Genomic DNA, 20,826 nt, shown 5'->3' with positions numbered 1-20,826 from the left:
GACTCGTTATAGTAGCCAGACATTTTCAAACCTAATTAGTCGAACGGACTTTATCTCCTTTTTCGAAACTTCCTTCGAGTCTCTCTCGGTGTCTTCGGTGTCTATCCTAAAGAGATTTAAAACGAAAAAAAAAAAAAAAAAATATATAAAAAAAAAAATAAAAGTGCGGAGTTAAGCGTTTTAGAGCCTCGGTCAGTGTAATAGCGAACCTAAGAAAACTCGGAGCCTTTTCTTTATCGACGTCACTCTCAAAAGTGAAGGCTGAGATCGGGCTAAGAGGTATTTCGATATAATCTGATATACTTCGTGCGTTGTGATTTTCAACGTAATTAGTCGTAACTAAATTAATCCGTCGTTATCAGCGCGTTGTTGTGCCAGCAATAATAGAGGGTAAAGCGATTGTTGCTTCCTCTTTAAACGTACATCGGCTGATTTAACATCAGTCAGCTGATTGGAGCACAGGCGATCTAACCGTATTACAAAAAAAAGAAAAAAAAAAAATTATACACAAGAGACTTTTTTTTGCACAGGCGTGTCTCACTTTATTTTCGATGAGATAGCCTGAATAAAATTTTCGCCTACGTTTTCTAACTGATGTGGCGATCTTAATAGCAACTAAATCTACGTCTGTAAAGTCCTAAAGTAACTTCGCTGAAACGGATATGCCCACGATTTTCGTATATTTCCGGCAGATATTCCCCGAGCAATCGGCGATAAAGGAAAGGCTGAAAATTAGACGATGTAAGGGAGGATTCCGCGTTTAACTTTAACGAAAGTCGATTTTGCAATCACTTTGCCGTCGCGAGGAGGAACTAATAAGTCGTGGTCGTATTATCATAATTGTTTGTCGTACCTACCGTTAGATAATTAATTGTAATTTAATAACTAGCATAATTAATGACAACTATTATACAATGCGGCGTCGCGGACGCGCGCGACTTCGCGCGGGAAGGCGAGTCCGCGTCGCCGCGCGTGGATGTTAGAGATATTTTTCAACTTGTACTAAATGTGATAAATCGATGAATTGACAATGAGCAATCTAACTGTAATATATGAATATTATATATTACATTATATATACATACATAAATATTCTATATATATAATATTACGCGCGCGCAACACACAAATATTATATATATATTATATACATAAATGTCTGTCGTACAAGCCGTAATTAGGATTTACTGTAGCTAGTACGTGTTAGCTTATTAAATGAATACACTCGTAAATGGCAGATGGCGGAATGAAACGAAGCGTTTATGCGGCCGAGATGAAAGAAAGAAAGGGAGAGAAAGTGAGAGAAAGAGCGAGAGAAAGAGAAACGAGCGCAGATATACAGAAGAAATCAAGAATAATGTCGTATGCCGTCTCGAAATCTGTCCACGAATTCTCCATTGACGCTGGGCGCTGTCGTGCAAAAGCGAAGAACGCGTCCGCGACCCTCCGGCTCTTCGGCTAACTAACTAATTAATTAAGAGAACTTGGAGCGACGTGTGAAAACAATGTCTCGCGACCTTTGGTACGCGCGCTTCTGCCGTTGTAACAAGTCTTACAATCGTCGGTATTTAAGCGAGGTAGTCCGCGTAACGGCAACAAAATAAGGTAGGATGAGAAAGAACAATTCGATTCATTTCGTAATGAAACCCAGTCCCTATAGATTCCACACGAAATTTAATATTATTATATCCTATTAGTTTTGTTTGGAGGAAATAAATGGCGAATAAATCGTTGCATTTTATTATCTTTTAAACGGTCAATTCGGTAACGTGAATAAATGATCCAGCCGGGGTCAACGTCTTGCAATATCGGTTCTGTACACTTAGGTCACAATTGGAATAATTACGCAATAAAGATTCAAGATTCTTTTTTTTTTCCGTGAGTCTCCTTTCCACAATTCTTGGGCTAAAAGTGAATCAGGATACTTCGGTCTCACGCATCCGTCGAAATCGACCGTGATGTCATAATTGTCACGTGCAATCGCGACGCGTAGATCGTGCGGCCACGTTCTCAAGAGGTGTGTGCGTTCGATATATAATTAACTGTAATGTTAAATGGCCGTTGGTACAAAAGTGCAAATCTCACCCACCTGAATCCGATCCCTATCGCGAGCGCCGATCCGTGATCGACGGTCGATCGACCAAGATAATGAACGATAATGAGACGACGAATTAATTGTAGTGTTTTACGAGCCACGTAGCGCGGCGCCCCACGTCATTGGTACGCTTTAAATAACGGGGGAGTATAAAAGTATTGTGTGAAACAAGCACACCCACTCTATTACCGGTATATATTATATACATTGTAATCGATTGTTGTCTACAATATAATGTTATTTTTCTAATTCATATTCAATTGTTATTGTTGAGCGAGAGAACGAGAGAAAGCAGGGATAAATGAGGATGAATGGCAGATAGAAGGACGAGAATTGGAGCGATAGCGCGAGATATGCCGGTGGAAAAAAAAAAGAGAGAAAAGAAAAAAAAACGGGGAGTAAAAGAGAATGAGAGAATGCGATATTGAAAGATTGTGGGTGGGGATGGGAGCGAAAAATGCGTACGAATGGAAGATGAAAAAAGCACATCGAATACTTAAGCGCGAATAATGTATTCGACCGGGATAGAATCTCCCGTACTTTCCATTTCCATTTGCTTCCCCTTTCGAACGACATTTACATACGTCATCGCGTACAACGAGTTCTATGTCTTTCCCAAGTGTTTTGGCGGCTCGATTCTTATACGAATGTAATATCGTATTGCGAGACACGATTATAAATTAATATTCATTACGATCGATTGAAGCCGAAGAGTCTCAAATGTGCCAAAGGTAATTGCTTTTCGTCAAGTTACGCAGTTGCGCGATTTAATATTTTAAATAGGCTATTCGTTCATATCCTTGCTTAGCGCTCAGAGGCGCGCTTAGAGGCGTCCTCGATCCCGTCAGCGAGCCCTTCGTTTCTACGAACCCCCAGCAGATTTTTAGTCGAATTGGCACTTTGGAACTTTGCGACTTGAATTCTAGCGGTAATATATAGCGGGGCGTTTTAGTGCCAGACCGCCGAATCGGACTTCCGCCGTCCCAATTTCCTCGCTCGTGCCACGCGATGGGCAATTTGTCGCGTACGGAGGGTGAGAATCGCGGCTGGACAGGGCGCAAGTAATTAAGGTGCGCGATTAGCGCGGCGAGGCCGCGCCGCGACGGCACGCCGGTCGCCTGTGATATACATACAAAGTCGCGAGCGCACAAGTATTGTATTTTTTGTAAGGCTCATGTACGCCACGCAGATTGTGATAATCGAGTTCGCGGCGTCGTTCCTGGAGATGGACGACGGACCGGCGTGCCTAACACCATCGAGTGCGATTCGGCGGGACCACCTTTGAAAGCTTCCTTTTCGACGCGAAATGAATGCGAGTGAGGCTTGACTTGTGCGAGAAAAGGCACGCGTTTTTTTTTTTTTTTTTTAAGTCTCTTTTAAAGTCCGATATGAAAGAGTTTTTTAACCAACATCTTATTTTCTGCCTTCTTGCGTCGAAATAATACAAGAGGAATTTGACGAAGTATTCTTTAAGTAGTCTCCAAGTTGCATCGCTGGATTTATTTACATTTTTTTTTCTCTTTCTTTTTTTTTTTCTTTTTTTTTACTAGTATCGAAAGAGATCGTTTTCAATGTGCTAAAAATTAGACTGATAGGCTTGCACGAAGTGATACTTTTTATATATGGGGAAGCATAGAGTTACGAGATAATTTCGTTTCGCCTTGGAGAAAATAACGATCGTAGTTAGGGTAGTACGAAAGGGACAAACGCTGCCTTCTCATTTGTTTGTTCAAGCTGCCAAGAAACTTGTCAGCTGAGTATATTGCTCGCACGTTGTCTCGATTAATTATTGTTATCTAATCAGCTCGAATCTTCGCCGAGTCTCGAACAGATAGTAAAGCGGAAGTAATAATCATCGGACAGATTATCAAACAGAAGCTTACCTATTTCTTTTAGCGGTTTCACGGTTTAATTTTTTTTTTCTTTTATTTTAGAATTTATTTCGGGAAATCATAAGCAGATATAAAATACGGAAAAGAAATTAATTTTCAAAATTTGCGATAAAACGTGATAAAAAGCGAAAAAAAAATTTCCTTTTTTACTGGTTTATTGTACTTACATTTGTGTCTTCATCGGTTAGATTGAAGTAGGTCATTTTCTATCCTTCTGTCCATCCTTTTTTCCTTCCTTCCTTCCTTCCTTCCTTCCTTCCTTCTGTGGCAGTGTTCTGGATTATCCTAACATCTTGTAGCACTCGACAGACGAATGACCGAAAGAATAAAGATAGTTTATCGCGGCGATTTTTGACGATTGAAATTAAGAAGCGCGACGAACGATCATCTGTTGTATAAATTTGCACTCTCGATATTCGTAGCGTTGCTCATTTCCGCCGGGTCTTCACTCGAGCCGTCCTCGATCTCGAACGCAAGAAACTGACCGCGATGTAAAACGTGGTCACTTTTGATCCTTCGGTTGATTCTCGTCGGCGGAATAAACCACGTCGAAAATTAGCGTCAAGCGGCGAACGAGACGGGCCGCGATACGAAATGTTCCCCGTGTACTTCAAAAGTCACTTGTTCGAAACGAGATGAGAACTTCGGCCGCGACGAAGAAGACGCGTAAAGTATAGGTCTCACGCTCTGACAATGTCGCCGGTACCCGCTGAATGTTGCTGAAGGAGATGGCGAGTGAAGCGGGTCAGAAGTATCGAACGACCGCACCGGTCGCACATAACCTTTCCTTTCCTAAGTACTTTTTCGAGGCAGAAAACGAAGCGCAGAACGATGAATAGAAAACAGGAGTATAAAAAATGATCTTTCGTTCCCGAGTCGACGACGTCGACACTTATTCGCGTGCGAAAACTTCCTATCCGCGGTTGAAAATACGCGTAATCGCGGAGCGATTGCGAAACGTCCTCACGCCCGAACTCCGCGACTAGACTGACCGTTAGAGATTTCGGTCCTTAGAGAGAAAGAGACAACCGCGTAAAAAAAGTGAGACAGCAATAGGTCCGATTCTCAATCGAACGCTGTCCTTCTCGCGCGGAGTTCTCAGAAACATCAAAGCTCGACGCCGAATTAATCTGTTTTACGTTTTTTTTTTTTATGCGCTTGCCGAGCTCGAGGCGTTCTCCTCCAAAATTAAATCTAAGCGATCTCGACGCTCGAGCATGTTTTTTTCGCTAAGAATCACATTGGAATACGTAAAGTTATTTGACTACAAAGGTTCTAAAAAAAATAATTGCTACGTAAAAAGCTTCCACACGAGATTTCGTGCTCGCCGATCGTTAATTGTGCGGTCTAACTATCGCGGCCTGTATTGTGTAAACTGCAAGTTTTATTCAGACTATAAATGGGAATTTTCTACGATGTCGTCGAATGCGCTGTAATGCCGGATATTTCTAAAGAGGATATTTAATAAATAACGCGAGCGCAACAGAATCGCGTTAGATTGACACGCCCGTGAACGTTTTGAATTCCGCGTAAAAAATTTATAAACTTTAGGGGGGAGAAGGAGGGCAACGAAAAAATAAACGAGAAACGTTCTCGGTGGAAGCTGGACGATCGTAACGACGGTCGGATGAGCGATCGTTACAAATTCGTAACTTCCGCCGGATACGTGTATAAAAGCCCGAATTTATATTCAATATTCAAATAAAAATAGAACGGAAATGTCCCGCGGATCTTGACTCGGCGAAGTGATTCGGCCTGCGAATCAATTAATTCTACAAATCTGAAAACGGGGCTACGTTAGTTACGTAATTACGCGTCGCGTTTTTTGTGATATTTTAAATCTGCGGGTGAGAGCGTCTGCGTGTGTGTGGTACGTCGTTGTTGAATCCGGTGTCCACCGCGAGATGCCAAAGAATTGTAAGTCGTGTAATAAAGCTGTGGTTGTAAGGTAACTATGATAACGTCAATGATAATGAAACGATGATAACGAAATGATGATGATAATGGTGGTGACGATGATGATGATGATAATGGAACGTCTGGCGCGGTGATAATCGTTATTGCTATCTTGTAACGTTTAATGTATATCAGTGTCGTGCAAACAAAAAATAAGAAAAAAAAAAAATGAGCGGCTGAAGCTCCTCGGTGTTGTGGGTATGCATACTCGTTCCTAGCAACTCGTATGACAATTACTATTCGATACTACTCATAACGATTGCATTGATCTACTTTACTCTACGTACACTTTAAAGATAAATAAATACATTCTGTCCAATCTCACTTAAGTCTATCTCGACTGCCTACTTCCACCGGCGATATATTTCCCTTTAACTTTTTAACAGAAAGGATTTACTTCGAGGAAAATAAAGGATAACTCCAAAATCATATACTTCAAGAGTTAGAGAGACTGGGTAAATTTTTTCTAGCGCAGTTCCAACGCGAGGAAGAAACACGAAGAAGCATGAAGATGTACGTGTAAAAGCAATTGTATCACTTTATTATTTTGTCAACATTACATGGTAATCCATATCGATTCAATCAAGTTTCTACTTACAATATTTCACGTTGAGATAATTACTTTCAATTTCATGATTTAATCCATTCTAACGTAAAACACACTTAATATGTCATGGTTATTTCGGAGTACTTTTGATGCCTGACTAAGCGGTATACAATCGAAGAAATATATACACCCGTGTATATATTTATTCATCTGTCAGTAGTAGAAAGCGGTTAATTGGCGCGAATCAATAAACTTATTCTAGCGTCACAATAATGCGATCTGGTCTGTTAATCAATATATGAGGATTATATATATATATATATTTTTTTTTTTTATACTAATAAGTTTTCTACAATCTAGAAGGTTATAATCCTTTAATACACTTCTATCTGTGGATATACTAAAATTTACATCTATGTATTTTTATTACGCATCATAACGTACTCATTATTTATTATTCTAAACTGGCAGATCGAGAGCATATACAATGTATTTTGTAATGTACGTAAACGTGGCTCAGTACATGTCGCTTTTGGCCTTTAGGTGAAAATAGGATGGACGCAATCGATATCAGTGACTAAGCGTGAAACATGACTAGCTTGAAACGGCGATACCATAGATTCGCGGCGCGTTACAATATTCTGACGATTAATTGCTGCGTGCTGCATTTTGTTTTGCGCCCTGCAATTTGTTTCGCACCACAATAGTCTCGGATTGCGATATCTGACAGCAATTGTATACGGTTGAATACGTAATATTTGTATCCACTTATATCTGGGCCACGTTGACATGCAAAGGATAGAAAACTTTAAATTCTTAACAGTTATTATCGACATCTACGTGCTAAAAGTGACTTCTCATTAAACTGATCTTTAAAAACCGGTATAAAAATACATTTTTATTATTATTTTCTTTTTTTTTTTCATCACTTTATCGAGATGTCGGAATGATGGAAAAATTGCGATAAAACACTATGTTCTATCGTGACGTATTAGATTTTCATATGATTATAAATAACATTTGTGCGGAGACATATCGACTACAACTTTATCTTGATTCTCCATCGACATTATTCAATTTCATAAGCAATTAATAGAAATCGTTTATAAAATAAAATAAAAAATTTTACAATAAGCTCTTGCAGCAATAGGAATTTACATTAATATTTAATGTTTTAATCACCCTACCTACAATACATAAACTGAAAATATTTCTGTACGTTTTGTTAATTTTAATTATTCAAAAAATTGTATAACGAGATATAAGAATATTATGTTTCATATAATACGTCTATCATATAATATGATTTCCGACAAACGCATAAATTTGATATGAAATCACTAGAGATTCAATCTCCTTGTTGATATTAAAATACACTACTTAATAGCATTTCTATATGATTATAGATAAATGCAACATTAATTTAAAACAAAAAAGAATATAAAAATGAAATATTAAGCTAAAAATAAAAGTGAAATGCGCTTATTGTACAACATTTAAAAAAACTCTATGTCATGAATCGTATTCTGTCAAATCATTTTGCTGTAATATCTATTCCACACATGATGAATTATAGATTCTTTTTATAAAATACTTTTTATAAAAAGAATTTCTAAACGCATATAAAAATAATTGCGTGGATATCCATGTGTGAATTCATTCATCATTTTATCTATAATCAAACCCAACCTATAACCGAACTTTTAACTCTTCCATTCTTTGTTTTATTCTTCTTCGCATTTCTTTATATCTGAAACATAAAATTATATGTTATTGAAATTCTGGTTAGCATATATTATCTTAAATCTATTTTAATAAGATTTTCCTATTTACTATGTAATAAAGTAAGTAATTAATCTTCTCTTGTATTTGTGTAATTAAGATTTTAACTAAATTTCTTTTTCATAACTTCTAATTTGATTCTTTGCTCTAACGGTCCATGTAATAAGAATGATATTCTGTCTCTTCTAAGAGTAATTAGTGGTGGGAGTCAACTAACGCGAAGTCAGACATATTATATTATATTATATTTAGAAGTGTAATACTCACTTTTCTTTCAAAATGAGAATTTGACGTTCTTCTTCATAATGATAACGTTGCAATATGCCGTGACATTCTACTATGGATAGATTGAGAAATTGTGCGACATCGGAACTGATCTCAGGCGTAGACAATTTATCGACCAGAAACAATCGTGCAACGTTTTCATGTGGACCCAAGACTACTCGAACTTCCAAAGGATATTCATCATCTCTTAATCTTCTTTGCTCTATAAACAACATAAATTGCACATAATAAAAAGAAAATATAATCGCGTGTAGGTTTTAATTTCAATTTTTTATAGAATTCCAATTTTCTTACCACCGTTATCGCGAACTACAAATAATGCAAAGTTATCAGACTTTGCGTCAACTTTGTATTTATCGAGCATGAGATTAATAACTTCCTGAGTGTTCACTAGGCTGGTCACCCATACGGACATTTGCGAACCATGAGGCGGTGTGAAGAAACTAGTTTCTCGATTGTAAAAGTGACCATTGATCGAGCAACGACGTCGTAATCGATTTCTTGATTGACGTCTACCGCCTGGACGTCGTCTTATCGCGGTAGACCCTTGCTTGCGACGTAAAACAACGCCATCCAGCTGCAATCAGAATAGATTAATGTGCATTCAAAAAAACAGACGCAATAAAATTACTTGTAATACAATACCTCTAATCCACTATCTGTAGACATAGTCATGTTATCATCTTCTCTGAATTGCAAAGAATTTACTGAATCCGTATCACTGTCAGTTCTGTGTCTTTGAAGACAATCAGGACCAGATAATGATCGATTTAAACCCTTTTCAATCCAACTGTCATCAGTGCTGATAGATTTATTACCGCTGCTTTTCTCCAAGCTATCGAAGTACTCTACTCTTCGGAGTGTACCATTTCGATTTGAAACTCCTAAATTACAGACAGGAGTGTCTGTACTGGAAGAACTGCCTATGCTGTGCGTTGGAGTGCTATTTAGACTACTATCATTATCTCGGCTAATAGTCTGGTGATTAGGACTGCTTGATTCCGAGTTTTCGCGAGAATCCGATCGATCAAGACTCGACTGTGATGAGAGTGGTGGTGTATCTACGCTGGACTGTGAACTTATTGATGGAAGATTTTCAGGCATCGTTTGATATAACTTGTTTCCATCCTCAATCTTTCGTTCAACCTGCAATGAAACCTTTCAGTTAATATTTATTTCGTAAATAAAAATTAAATTAAAACTGTTAAAATTAAAACCTGTAGAAGCTCGTCAAGTTCATCCCATTCCATATTTTTGACGTCCAATTTCATGGGTAGAGTGAGACTTTTCAAATGATCAGGCGACGTTGGCACAGATTTTACATTATTTTCCGCATTACTGTCCGGTGTGTTCTTAGATAGTTCATCTACTTTATCATCATCCTCAACATCCTAAAAATAATTGAAGATAAATTAAATAACCGAGTTTTTTTTATGATATATACTTATATTTTAAATTCGAAGGCAAATAAGAAAATGACAAACCTCAGAAACACTGTGCCTACATGAATTTCTGTTTCGTGCAGTAACTACTGTACGCTGATCGTCATCTTCTTTCAAATGAATCACACCGCGGACTCCCCAATAAATTCTTAGTGCTCCTTCTAATATCAATCTTCCATTAACCTGTTTCATATCATTACTTGTTTATATAGGTACATATATAAGAATTTAATGCAAATACTTTTAAAAAATTATTTTTACCTCACGACTTCGAATTCCTCCGCTTTTACCTTCGTAATATTGATTAAAAACTTTCAGTTTGGATTCCAAATGCGATCTAAAAAGATATTTTCTTTAGGAAAATATAAATAATTACTTACTTAATAAAATAATTATGTTCTTAAAAAAAACCTTTATATATGATTATACAAGTTTATTTTAAACTATTTTTGTTTAAACTACATTTATTATTACCTTGGTAAAGACGGTCGACTTTCCTTTTTTCCAAAGCTTGTATGTGACTCCACTCTTGTGCCATGACCGAATAGTTGAGGTCCAAACAAAGCTCCATAACAAGGAACATGGCAATAAGGAACACCTTTGTGCTAATATTAACAGAATAGTGTTATATTATATAACAGAACATATATTATAGTAATCTATCACATAATTCTTAACATTGTCTATAATTCACAAAAAAAAAAAAAATTATAACTAGTTTGTATTACCTCTGCATGTTGCCCAGGATTCAGTCGCTTTCCACACTCCTCACATCGCAAACATTCTGGATGCCAGTCATATCCCAGAGACTGTTTACGTTCAGCTAAAAAATTTAAATATAAACCAAACATCTACAAAGTTTTAAATGTTTTATTAAAAAATAAAAATACTTACAAATATATAAATAAATTTTAAATAAAAATAATCAAAATAATACAGTGTCAACGAAACCCCGCTTGAATGTCTAAGAATTTTTTATTTATTCGATATAAAGAGCCTTTATGTACCAACACCCATGTCTCATAATGAAGTACATCGATCGCTCCAAATCGCTACTTTGGATTCGGAGCGATTGATACTTGTCGGAGCGTGCACGCCGCCTCGACAAGTCGCAAAAACTCACCGAAGTAAACGGGTTTCCCGCACTTGTGACACTTCCACATCGTGACGAATACACAGCACCCTGGCGGGACGGCAACGGGCGTGATTTCGTCGGGTCCTCAAATGGTTTTAAACCATTTTGTTTACATTAGCGAAGTGTTCCGCTCATTGGAAGTGACATGCGGGTTAATTACACGGATATTACTAGCATGGTGATCTGATAGCAGGGTGGAAAGCATCGTGCGGTTGTTTCCTCTGCTCCGTCTGCGTCAATCGCCATCTAGACTTACTCATATTCTCTGTAAATATACCAAGTGCAATAATAAATTTGTGGAACAATAAAATATATATTTATTAAAAAAATAATTAAAGACATAAGTAAGTGGTACTGTCTCGAAGACATAAACGCAATAACATTTTATTTTTTAATAAAATAAAACTTATATAATATAATAACATAACTTTAACATAAATTAAAAAGTAAACTTAATAAATCATGTTAAAATAAAAAAATAATAAAACTAAAAAAGAAAATGCTTACAGAAATAAACAGAAAAGTTTAAAAAATGAGCTCAATGACTAATTTTCTTACAGATCCAAGCTCAATGATAGATAAATATCAGGATTTAAAGCAGTTATGAATACTTTTATTACTAACCACTACTGTACCAAAGATATCTTGATATCCTTGTATTTACAAAAAAGTAACAAAATCCACTACCAGTATCACAATCAGAAACGTGACATAATTTTTTTCGCTAGTTGTTTCCTTCTTCCAACGCGTCCAAACGTTTCTTTTCAAACTTAGCATTGAATTCATGAATAAAGTTATCCATTTGCTCAGTAGCCTGCTTATTCTCCACTGGGAAGTATTGCTCTTTCTCTTTTAATATCCAGTGCTCAAAGTATGCTGGCGTGTTGACATAGTAGAATATCCCAACAGGGAACGATATGTAGAGGAACATTTTACCTACTTCTAGCATCCATCCCATCTTTTTTAGTAATGTCTGTGGAAATAAATAACATTATGAAGTTCAGGCACATGCATTCGTCAATAATTTCTTTCGGTCTCGTATCTTAATCGCGGAAAATCGTACCGTATCTCAGCTGTGGAAGCAGATATCCTTTATTTACATTTAATTAGCGTGACGAAAGGTTCTAGCAGCAGTCATTAAAGACACGACGCCACAATTTGGAAGCACAGTTGCAGTACTAGCAGTCCGTGCAGAAAAATAGATTGCCGAGGTATACCGGTCTTTCTTAAACACGTTAAAAAAACAGATTTGCCACGTCAAACGATTGACAGAAACGAAGTTACTTTCTGATACACACATGCAGACTCCGGCTTGCATAAAATGATATAAACCATATCTTTTAGCCGACGCGACGTTTTCCGAGAGGGCACGGACAAATGACGGACCCTTCCTCGACTTCCCACGACGAGTTCCTGCACTTCCGATTCGCGGCTGTTGATCCTTCGCGTCCCATCGATGCCAATAATAAAAATTCGGAACGCCAAGGAATTCCCTAGTCGGTCGGCCAATTAGCGGCGCGCTGTTGCTCGTGGCACCACTCGCGAGAAGTCGCAGCAACCTCGAGACTTATAAATTCAGAGTCGGCTTTCCGTGTATCTCGCAACGTTCGGGGCATAAGCTGTTCCTGTGCATGTCCGCACTCAGCGGCGCTGACGAACGAAGTATTGTTCTCGAGGTTGCATAACGTTAACGAAGCCGTCGTCTGGCGCAGTGTACCTTTAGTGGCCATTTTGTTCTCAACCGCACGGCTGATTAAGGTATTAGCGCATAACAGATAATTAACGTTACTTGAGGCGGTCCAGCGAGACGCTTCGGCATGAACGGTCGTCCGCACGCGCTGGGCAGATAGCCGTAGCAGGGTATCGCCATTCCGGTAGTCAATCTCGAGGATGGTCGTCTCAGAGACGGCTCGCGTCCTTCCCTTCCCTTTTCTCTCGTTCTTTCTCTCTCTCTCTCTTATTTTTCCGACCACGTTCTGCCCCAAGATCCCGCGGGAATCGTGACTTCCCGTCGTTAAGTGACATTTATCCCTCTTCTTTCCCTTCCCCGTATTATCCCGTTTTCGTCTTCTCGAGGAGTGAGTTCCTGGCACTAACTGGTGACATGTAGGATTCAATTCCAGTCCAAGTTCCTTTAGATTTAGGATCAATTTGTGTGTATGTCCTTTTTCTTTCCTTTTTTGTCTCTCTCTTTCTCTCTCTCTCTCCCTCTAAAGTATATTTTATTTTTCAAAGCAATTATAAAAAAGATAACATAGAATTATTTAACGATCAACGTCTTCTTGAGACACATTCTATCTTGTTTCCTCGAGACACTGCCAAACTGTGATTACCAGGCTGACACTTGTTATATCGCAGCTTGATGGTCGCAGGCAATGCCCTTGATTCATTGCAAAGTTATCTTCTCACCGTACGTACGTTCTTATCCGTCATGTTTATTTGTACTACCTGACTACGTTAGACGCTCTCTCGCTCTAAATCCGCCTGTCTCTCTCTCGCAAATGCACACTTAAAAAAATAATTATATACATATATATAAATATATATATATGCCCAAGTCATATGAAGGCGGGAGGATCTAGAATGAGCCGTGTACTCATGGAAGGCAGTTTCTATCCTTATAGGTACGTCCGTCCTTCGGTTCGGCCTGTCAGCGTGATGGATTCAAAGAGATACGAACGGAGCGGCAGATCGAATACCGAATCGCCACCTACTCCACCTTCGCCTCCCATCTATAGCACAGGTTACACCACGACACATGACAGCCACAAGAGCAGAGTCAGTACGCGACGCTCGCCCAGCCCTGGTACGGACCATCATCGAAGCAGTAGATCCTCGCGGAACGACTCGCCGCCCCAGGAGCGACGTAAGAGAAGTCGTCGCAGCGGCTCCAGATCACCAGCGCGGTCCCACAGACGGTCCAGGTCCAACGACAGAGACCGAGATCGCGACCGAGAAAGGTCACGCAAGTACTCCAGAAGGGACAGATCGCGATCGAGGTCGCGTGGCAGGTCTCGCTCGAGAGATAAGAGACGAAGCCGCAGTCGTAATCGTAGCAGAGACCGGCATAGATACAGGGAGAGTCGGAGGCATCATACCCGAGCGACATCCTACGAATCTGATGTCTTAGAGGAGCATGGAGAAGGAACAGGGATGATGCGTCAAACGATCACCGTTGCTCCACAGCCAAACGCTTTCAAGAACGACGGCAGCTTCATGGAGATGTTCAAGAAGATGCAGGAGCAGATGCAACCTGTCGCGCAAAAACCTACCACTTCTGTTTTGGAGGAAAAGCCTGTGGTGCCACCACCGTTGATGGTAGGCAAGAGAAGAGGCGGCAGAATCCTAAAGACTGGCATGGTGGCGAAACCAAAGACAGAGCAGACAGTGGAACAGCCGAAGGACGCGTGGTCCCTTTACATGGCAGAAGTGAAGAAGTATCGAGAGGTTTGCTGTCAGGAAGAAGATAACACGCGACCGTTGGTTAAATAGCTTCAACAATTCACGTCGTCCCGTCTTTACATACTTTGGCTCATTACTTTTCTTCTAAGATATCTGTAGTTAATCGTTAATCTTTAAGAAAAAAAAAAAAAAGAAAACTCTGTGGGACAAACACTTCTTCTCAGAAGTATTCCTTTCGTTCATTTAGTTTTTATTGTGAGCTGTCACGTTCACTTAAGCTCAGCCGAATAAGATTTTTTTAACCAAGTGAACGAAAGAGAACAGAAGAGAGGAAGAAGTGCCGTGAGAAACGGACTCATTTGTGATATAGTGCCGTGCTTTGAGAGACGAATGGACGAGAGCGAGAGAGAAATATAGATTTACGGGCAAAAATTAATCGAGTAAAAAGAGGGAGAGAGAGAAGGTAAAAACGCAATACGAATCGTGCTAAAATTTAGAGATTAAATAATTTATGGCTTGTTGAGCAGTGTCCTATATCGTCGCAATCATGACGAATCTTAAGAACATCACTGAGGATACGTGGCGAACCGCACCGTTCGATCCTAGGTTTCCCAATCAAAATCAGGCAAGGTAAGGGTCGAACAATCTTCCCATAATCATCCTACACGTATATTTAATAGTCTATAAAATAATTAAAAAAGAAAAAGTTATCTCGTGCCAAAAACACGAGTTGTCGACTTGCATATCGCAATCATATTTAGGATGAAAAAACGGGTGGCGAGTGCCTCTAATCGAATCTGATAATCTGTAGATACTGTTACCAGAGCTACGTAGACTTTCAGCGGTGCAAGAAGAAGCATAACGAGAATTATGAGGCGTGCCAGTACTTCAAACGAGTCTACGCTTCAATGTGCCCGAATGCCTGGGTAGAAAAGTGGGACGATCAAGTCGCGGAGGGCAAGTTTGCTGGTCGCATCTAGAATTTTCACTGGCCGATACACATCTGCTTTTCATTCTTAGTAAAACTTGTGAAACAGTCGAACAGGATTCTAGGATCGTGTTATATCCTGTTTGTAATCTAAGTGAATAATCCTAAATAAATTTAATGACACTCCAGCCTCTTATCTTTTTCGTTAAATAAACTGCATGATTACACTTCTCTGCTCTGATAACGTATTACATTACAATCATAATTGTGACGATTTAACTTGCGATTTGTGTAAATTACGCAATTTTATCTACTTATACATATAACTCGCGATATGATTTATTAATAATATACAATAATAAAATTGTAAATCTACATAAAATATTCATTCTCTCTATCAGTGTCTTTGATAAATATACCCTTTTAATTTGAATAACATATTTTGACTCTTCGATTAATTGGTGATAATTATTTTGACACAAATAACATTTTGTTACAAATAAAACTTTATTAAGCAAATATTGCAGTCCTAAACAATATGAAGATATAGCATACTATAATCGTGATAATTATCAGTCATTAATAATAATCCAGTGTAACATATATAATTTCGTAGATAATCAGGTGTGGGAATTAATTCTATCATCGAATGTGAATTGAAAATCATGAGGTGTGAAAAGACTATTTAAATAATGTTAGAAGAGTTAAGACCTCATTACATAATAATTTACAATTATTGTTACTCATGCTCGATCGACTCTGCACGCGAAGTTGAACCATGCCTCGGTGACGATTCAAAGAATTACCGAAACGGATATAATTTATTTGTATTATAATATTGTTACTTAATATATATCTATATACATTAAGTCATAAACATAAATATTGCAAGATATCGGTGACGTTTATAATGTCATCTTCATTCGCTGCAAGTATGTTTTTTTTTTCCAGATATCGTCTTACTCTTCAGAATGTCTTCGCTATGTTACAAATATTCTACAGAAGATGATCTCTAATGATTTACTTAAATAAGTACCTACTTACGTACGATCGCACAATATACACGTAGCTTATACCGCTTACAAATATCTCGAAAGACATCATATGAAAATACGATTAACGGAGAAAGTACGGAGTGTCGTCAATGATGCAGGCCAGCCATCTTCAGCTTCTTCGGCTGTCGGATCGCTTGACCAGTTTCGCTGTCGGAAGATTCCGACTCTGTGTCGTTGTAGGTACTCATGTCCACTGACTCGGTCTTTACTTCGCATGCCTCGGTGAAACCAGCGAACGAGGCTTTTTCCAACGAACGAACTTTAAAAGAATAAGCAAATTAGTAAAAAAAGCGAATAGCATCCCATGCTGATTTATACAGGATGAATCACTAAGTATTAAGCAAGGTGTTTTACATAACGTTTTTTCATAAAGTTTTTTTTATTGTGAATGATGTCTTTTACGCCTGAAGTAAGAGACCACGCGGAGCAACGTTATGTAAAATACCTCTTAAATCTTCGATTCTCTCGCAACTTTGTGACAGTGGAATATTTTCCCCAGTACCTTCCCCATCGATGAATCCGAGCTTTTCTGCGCGCAAGTGAATATTGTTTGGAATATTTTCGTTAGTTAATACTTCTGAAACTAAAAACAATATAAAATTTTTATTTTTTTTATTAGTAATTGTTTGATATCAAAGCGGGCAGTGATTCACCCTGTATGTCCATATACTTAATAAAGGAAGAAATAATTACTTTGATTCTCTAGAATACTGTTTTGTTTCTTGAGGTCATCAATGTCCTGTTGATGGGACGTGTTTTTGCGTCGCATATATTGAATGTATTCTGCTGCTTTTTTTAGGATTTGGGCTCTGCTTGCAACCTTTTCTCCTTGCAGCGCAGGCACGCAGTCTCTAAGACTGGAAAAGCTGTCCTTGATGTGGTCCCGTCGCTTTCGTTCTAAAGCATTGTGATGTGCTCTTTTCTCAGCCTAACATACAAAGTATTTTACATAGTTATTAAATTCAATTTCAAGGCAACAATATAATAAGTTTAAATTTAGTTTAGAACTAAATTTTAATTTATGGTGTTAAAGAAAACAAATTTGAAAATTATACAAGTTCCTTCATTCTTTTAAAACAGACTATTAAAAATAATACCTGTGAATATATAACTGCCAAAATCAGATTAAGCAATGTATTTATGAGCCATGTAAGACTCAAATATTTGTAAAATAAATAGTTATTGGTTGAGAGAACTAAAAGAAAGTCAAGCAAGTCCGTAAAAAATCAACCATTGAAAAGAAATCTTTCTACCCACTTGAGATTTAAAGAAAAAAATTTTATATAAAAAAAAAAAAAAAAATAATGAATAAAATTGAAATAAAAAAAGAACTTACATCTCTAAATACAAATAAAAAGCAAAAAAGTTTGTTCTACACATTTCAACTCGACTTTGCTACTCCTTGAAGTCCTCGTATGTCTGTTTAGCATTAAATGGATTCGGTCAGTCAAACCTCCGTTTTCCACGAGTCAAATTCCTAAATTTCCAAACAGAGAAGAAATTCGATACTCTTCTTAGAGTTTCAAGAGTTGTATCTGAATGAGTCCTTTCACGCTTAACTATCGGTAACGCCAGGTGTGTCGAGATTGTTAGTCCAGGCAACACTACCTGGCGAACACAATAGCTACAGCGTTCAGGAAGTGAGGTTAGATACGTCGTGTCTCGCGATATTGTGACGCTACATTGCGAAAAGGGGAAATCGCGCGAGAGCAATCTTTCTTAAGGCGCACGGCTCTGACTGCTGGGCTGAGCGAGGAGAAATCCTCGAGAATCCACACGTGAGTTCTCACCTGAGAATAGTATTGCGTGTTGTTGGAGTGCCTCAGTCGGGAGTCAGAGTCGTCGCCATCCTGAAAATATGGACGGTTTTAGAAGGGACAGCCAGAGAAGGCCCGGGCTCGTTTACTTACGTCGCTTTCGATGTCGATGTCACGGTCATCGTCGCTCATCTTTAACGTACCGTAGGTCCGTGATAAAAAAAACCAACGCGCGATAATGTGATAGCGATAGCGGGAAACCCGTAGCGGAGCCGGAGAGGTAGGCGTCGATCCGAAAGTACTGCCAAAGCTCGCGCCTCTCGCGAAACTCGCTCGGTGTTCGATTCCGGCTGAATATCACGAGACACAAAGGGAGGGAGCACCTACGTGCTTTCTGAATCGCGTCACTGCCATCTGGGCGACCGTCGGACAAAGCTGACGTTTTATCAGCAAAAAGAAAGTAAAATCTGCACGAGGTGTTTGATAATACGGCTGTAAATATAGCAATTATTGCGCGTTGGCAAAAAATGAGATATCGAAAATAATAACTCGGTATCTTTATCGTATGTTGGTTGGGATAACGTTCGATTATTCCGTTGCCGACGGCAGCGGTGTCCTATGCAACTCCGGACAACTTTTTGCTAACCGTGCGATCCTTTTACTTCGCGAATGTTTTGACTCGAGTCTCGCCATCGAGGTTCCTCGTAGATCGGCTGACCGTACGTTCTTTCGTTTGGCTCATTTGGTACCGCGAGAGTGATAATAGCTTAAAAAAAAAAAGTTAATTTATGTCTAACGTCATTTTATTATACATATATACTAAATATACATACTGAACATACATATTTATCTAAATAATAACTCCTCTAATAAGTAATATATTTTTTAGATTCTCTCTGACGCACACTCGCACGAGCTACGCACTCACAGAGACTCGGCTGCGTCCACGATCGAGACTGCCACTAGAATCAGCTGTCGATATCGTTCGCTCAGCAAACAGCTGATGGATCGTCTCTTGGCGACGGGAGACAACAACCCGCCGAGTTGAATTCAGCTCGCGAAAACCATGGCGCGTATCACAACCCACTACGGTCGTATGAATATACATCTTAATCTAATTTTTATTTAAAAAAATTCTTTTAAATTCGCGAAATACTCTCATCAAAAAATTTTGCAGGCCGCTTCTATTAAGGTGTGCACACACTTGGCGAACAAACGGCGACTGCGAAATATGTCGGTGACGTGTGTCGACCTGTTATTTTTTTAGCGATTGATTCGTTGTGAATCGCTCGCTGTTCGTTCGGTGTTCGTTCGCTAAATGTATACACACCTTCACACATTTCCGTAACGTTCAGCGTGCTTCTAAATACGTTTATCCCTTTTTCGCGGACGGGTCAGCGCTCGCATCCGGACCAGAAACGGCCGTCCCGCGCGAACAACGGCGGGCGGTACCCCGGTGGTGTGTCAAGACGGTAAATTATTCATGACCGAGACGAATGAGTTAATAAGCTGTAGTACGAGCCCCAGGTCGGGGCAGAGATGAGTGATCGTAAATGTAAATCAGCCGGAGCCACGGATACTCGGCCTCGTAACACGAAAGGGGCGCGGTGGCTGCGTCCGACCGCGCCGGCAAACCACCCTCTTCCCGCGTCGTTCATTCCCCTGCGTTTCTTCCCTTCCGTGCTCGCCGCTTCCGTAAATATATTTATCCGAAAATCCGCGAGCAAGCCGTGCGTATTAAATTATCACGAAGGCTACCACGTCCCGCGAATCATCGGACAGCCCGAGATTTTTTTTTATCCACAGATTCGTCGACTGAACGCGATAAGAAAAAAAAAATTGTGTCGTTTTATGTTAAAAGAGAAGAGAAAAGAAAGAATGACTTTGAAATGGACAGGCCGAAACTTATCGTTAGTAAGGATAATTGTAAGAGAAATTAAAATAATTTCAAACGTGAACTAGACGTTCCGATTTTATTTCTTTTAAGAATTAATATTTGTTATGGCAGGAAAAAAAGAAGTGTCAGTTTAATTCTTAATTTGCGAAAGTCGCAATGTCCGTGAAGAAATTACAGCAATCTTTTAACTTCGCAAATTGAGATTTTTTCTATTGGCTTTTACACTTTTTTATGTGCGACTATTTGAGTAATTTGTCCTGTTCTCCCAAAACAGCAATCGCATGGTAATATCGGAATGTAAGTGCGTTACACGTTTCCTATTACGCGAGCCCGTGTTGCGCCCGTGTTCGAGTTATTGGAAATAAAAAGAACAAAAAAGCCAGTATGAATTCAGTGCCGGTGGCCGCGAATATTGGCTCAATAAAGGACCTTGTTCTAAAGCGCGGCGAGGTTGTGCATTTCTTTCAGGATATTTTATCACAAAGCGAACGCGCTAGTTCGTATACATCCGCTTAATTTGTCTAATTGTTTTTATTTTCTTTGCAGACTCTCCCGCTTTCTTTTTTCTGTGGCAAAAACGATTTCGTTTAAGCAGAAGGGATCGAATTGATTCTCGGTGAACGAAGATGCAAATGATCGCTCAATCTGTCTGA

At 39.0% G+C, this 20,826-nt stretch overlaps 4 protein-coding genes across 8 annotated transcripts; 1 reads left to right on the top strand and 3 right to left on the bottom strand.

Moving 5' to 3' along the window:
• Window positions 1-6,457: 6,457 nt before the first annotated feature.
• Rassf (Ras association family member) lies at window positions 6,458-11,374 on the bottom strand. Its single transcript, XM_070662591.1, has 10 exons — window positions 11,123-11,374; window positions 10,728-10,822; window positions 10,474-10,604; window positions 10,261-10,336; window positions 10,042-10,182; window positions 9,775-9,948; window positions 9,203-9,703; window positions 8,852-9,134; window positions 8,540-8,759; window positions 6,458-8,240 (listed from the first exon to the last, which is right to left on the bottom strand). Exons 1-10 carry the CDS (start codon window positions 11,160-11,162, stop codon window positions 8,180-8,182), a joined length of 1,722 nt encoding a protein of 573 aa, XP_070518692.1. The 5' UTR covers window positions 11,163-11,374; the 3' UTR covers window positions 6,458-8,179.
• Window positions 11,375-11,486: 112 nt separating this feature from the next.
• Window positions 11,487-12,575, bottom strand: LOC139106088 (protein PET100 homolog, mitochondrial-like). Its single transcript, XM_070662599.1, has 3 exons — window positions 12,433-12,575; window positions 12,198-12,359; window positions 11,487-12,107 (listed from the first exon to the last, which is right to left on the bottom strand). The coding sequence occupies exon 3, from the start codon at window positions 12,090-12,092 to the stop codon at window positions 11,859-11,861; it is 234 nt and encodes a 77-aa protein (XP_070518700.1). The 5' UTR covers window positions 12,093-12,107; window positions 12,198-12,359; window positions 12,433-12,575; the 3' UTR covers window positions 11,487-11,858.
• Window positions 12,576-12,662: 87 nt separating this feature from the next.
• On the top strand, window positions 12,663-15,652 carry LOC139106086 (cytochrome c oxidase subunit 6B2). 2 transcript variants are annotated; one of them, XM_070662593.1, is made up of 3 exons: window positions 12,732-12,892; window positions 15,064-15,166; window positions 15,348-15,652. In XM_070662593.1, the coding sequence occupies exons 2-3, from the start codon at window positions 15,084-15,086 to the stop codon at window positions 15,514-15,516; spliced, it is 252 nt and encodes an 83-aa protein (XP_070518694.1). In that variant the 5' UTR covers window positions 12,732-12,892; window positions 15,064-15,083; the 3' UTR covers window positions 15,517-15,652. The 2 variants fall into 2 exon arrangements, with proteins under 2 accessions (XP_070518693.1, XP_070518694.1); XM_070662592.1 differs by lacking the exons at window positions 15,064-15,166; window positions 15,348-15,652 and adding an exon at window positions 13,759-14,733 and having other exon boundaries at window positions 12,663-12,892.
• A 300-nt stretch (window positions 15,653-15,952) lies between these two features.
• Max (MYC associated factor X) lies at window positions 15,953-18,671 on the bottom strand. Of its 4 annotated transcripts, XM_070662595.1 has the most exons (5): window positions 18,430-18,662; window positions 18,310-18,369; window positions 17,213-17,447; window positions 17,022-17,102; window positions 15,953-16,778 (listed from the first exon to the last, which is right to left on the bottom strand). In XM_070662595.1, the coding sequence occupies exons 1-5, from the start codon at window positions 18,466-18,468 to the stop codon at window positions 16,606-16,608; spliced, it is 588 nt and encodes a 195-aa protein (XP_070518696.1). In that variant the 5' UTR covers window positions 18,469-18,662; the 3' UTR covers window positions 15,953-16,605. The 4 variants fall into 4 exon arrangements, with proteins under 4 accessions (XP_070518696.1, XP_070518697.1, XP_070518698.1 ...); XM_070662596.1 differs by lacking the exon at window positions 18,310-18,369 and having other exon boundaries at window positions 18,430-18,666; XM_070662597.1 differs by lacking the exon at window positions 17,022-17,102.
• Window positions 18,672-20,826: the final 2,155 nt, after the last annotated feature.

This window comes from Cardiocondyla obscurior, linkage group LG10 (genome assembly GCF_019399895.1).
Source record: "Cardiocondyla obscurior isolate alpha-2009 linkage group LG10, Cobs3.1, whole genome shotgun sequence".
NCBI classification, from domain to species: Eukaryota; Metazoa; Arthropoda; class Insecta; order Hymenoptera; family Formicidae; genus Cardiocondyla; species Cardiocondyla obscurior.
The sequence above is the reverse complement of the archived record's forward strand: the minus strand, read 5'-3'. Positions and strand labels throughout refer to the sequence as shown.

Excerpts from the sequence above, each read along its gene's own strand:
- Rassf (XM_070662591.1), bottom strand. The coding sequence starts at position 11,162 with ATGTGGAAGTGTCACAAGTGCGGGAAACCCGTTTACTTCG. Across the intron at positions 9,949-10,041 it reads GTAGGCACAGTGTTTCTGAG|GATGTTGAGGATGATGATAA; the intron begins GTTTGTCATTTT and ends AATTATTTTTAG. Across the intron at positions 8,760-8,851 it reads TGTAGTTCGCGATAACGGTG|AGCAAAGAAGATTAAGAGAT; the intron begins GTAAGAAAATTG and ends TGTTGTTTATAG.
- LOC139106088 (XM_070662599.1), bottom strand. The coding sequence starts at position 12,092 with ATGGGATGGATGCTAGAAGTAGGTAAAATGTTCCTCTACATATCGTTC.
- LOC139106086 (XM_070662592.1), top strand. The coding sequence starts at position 13,793 with ATGGATTCAAAGAGATACGAACGGAGCGGCAGATCGAATACCGAATCG.
- Max (XM_070662595.1), bottom strand. The coding sequence starts at position 18,468 with ATGAGCGACGATGACCGTGACATCGACATCGAAAGCGAC. Across the intron at positions 18,370-18,429 it reads ACATCGACATCGAAAGCGAC|GATGGCGACGACTCTGACTC; the intron begins GTAAGTAAACGA and ends CCATATTTTCAG. Across the intron at positions 17,103-17,212 it reads CAGTATTCTAGAGAATCAAA|TTTCAGAAGTATTAACTAAC; the intron begins GTAATTATTTCT and ends TATTGTTTTTAG.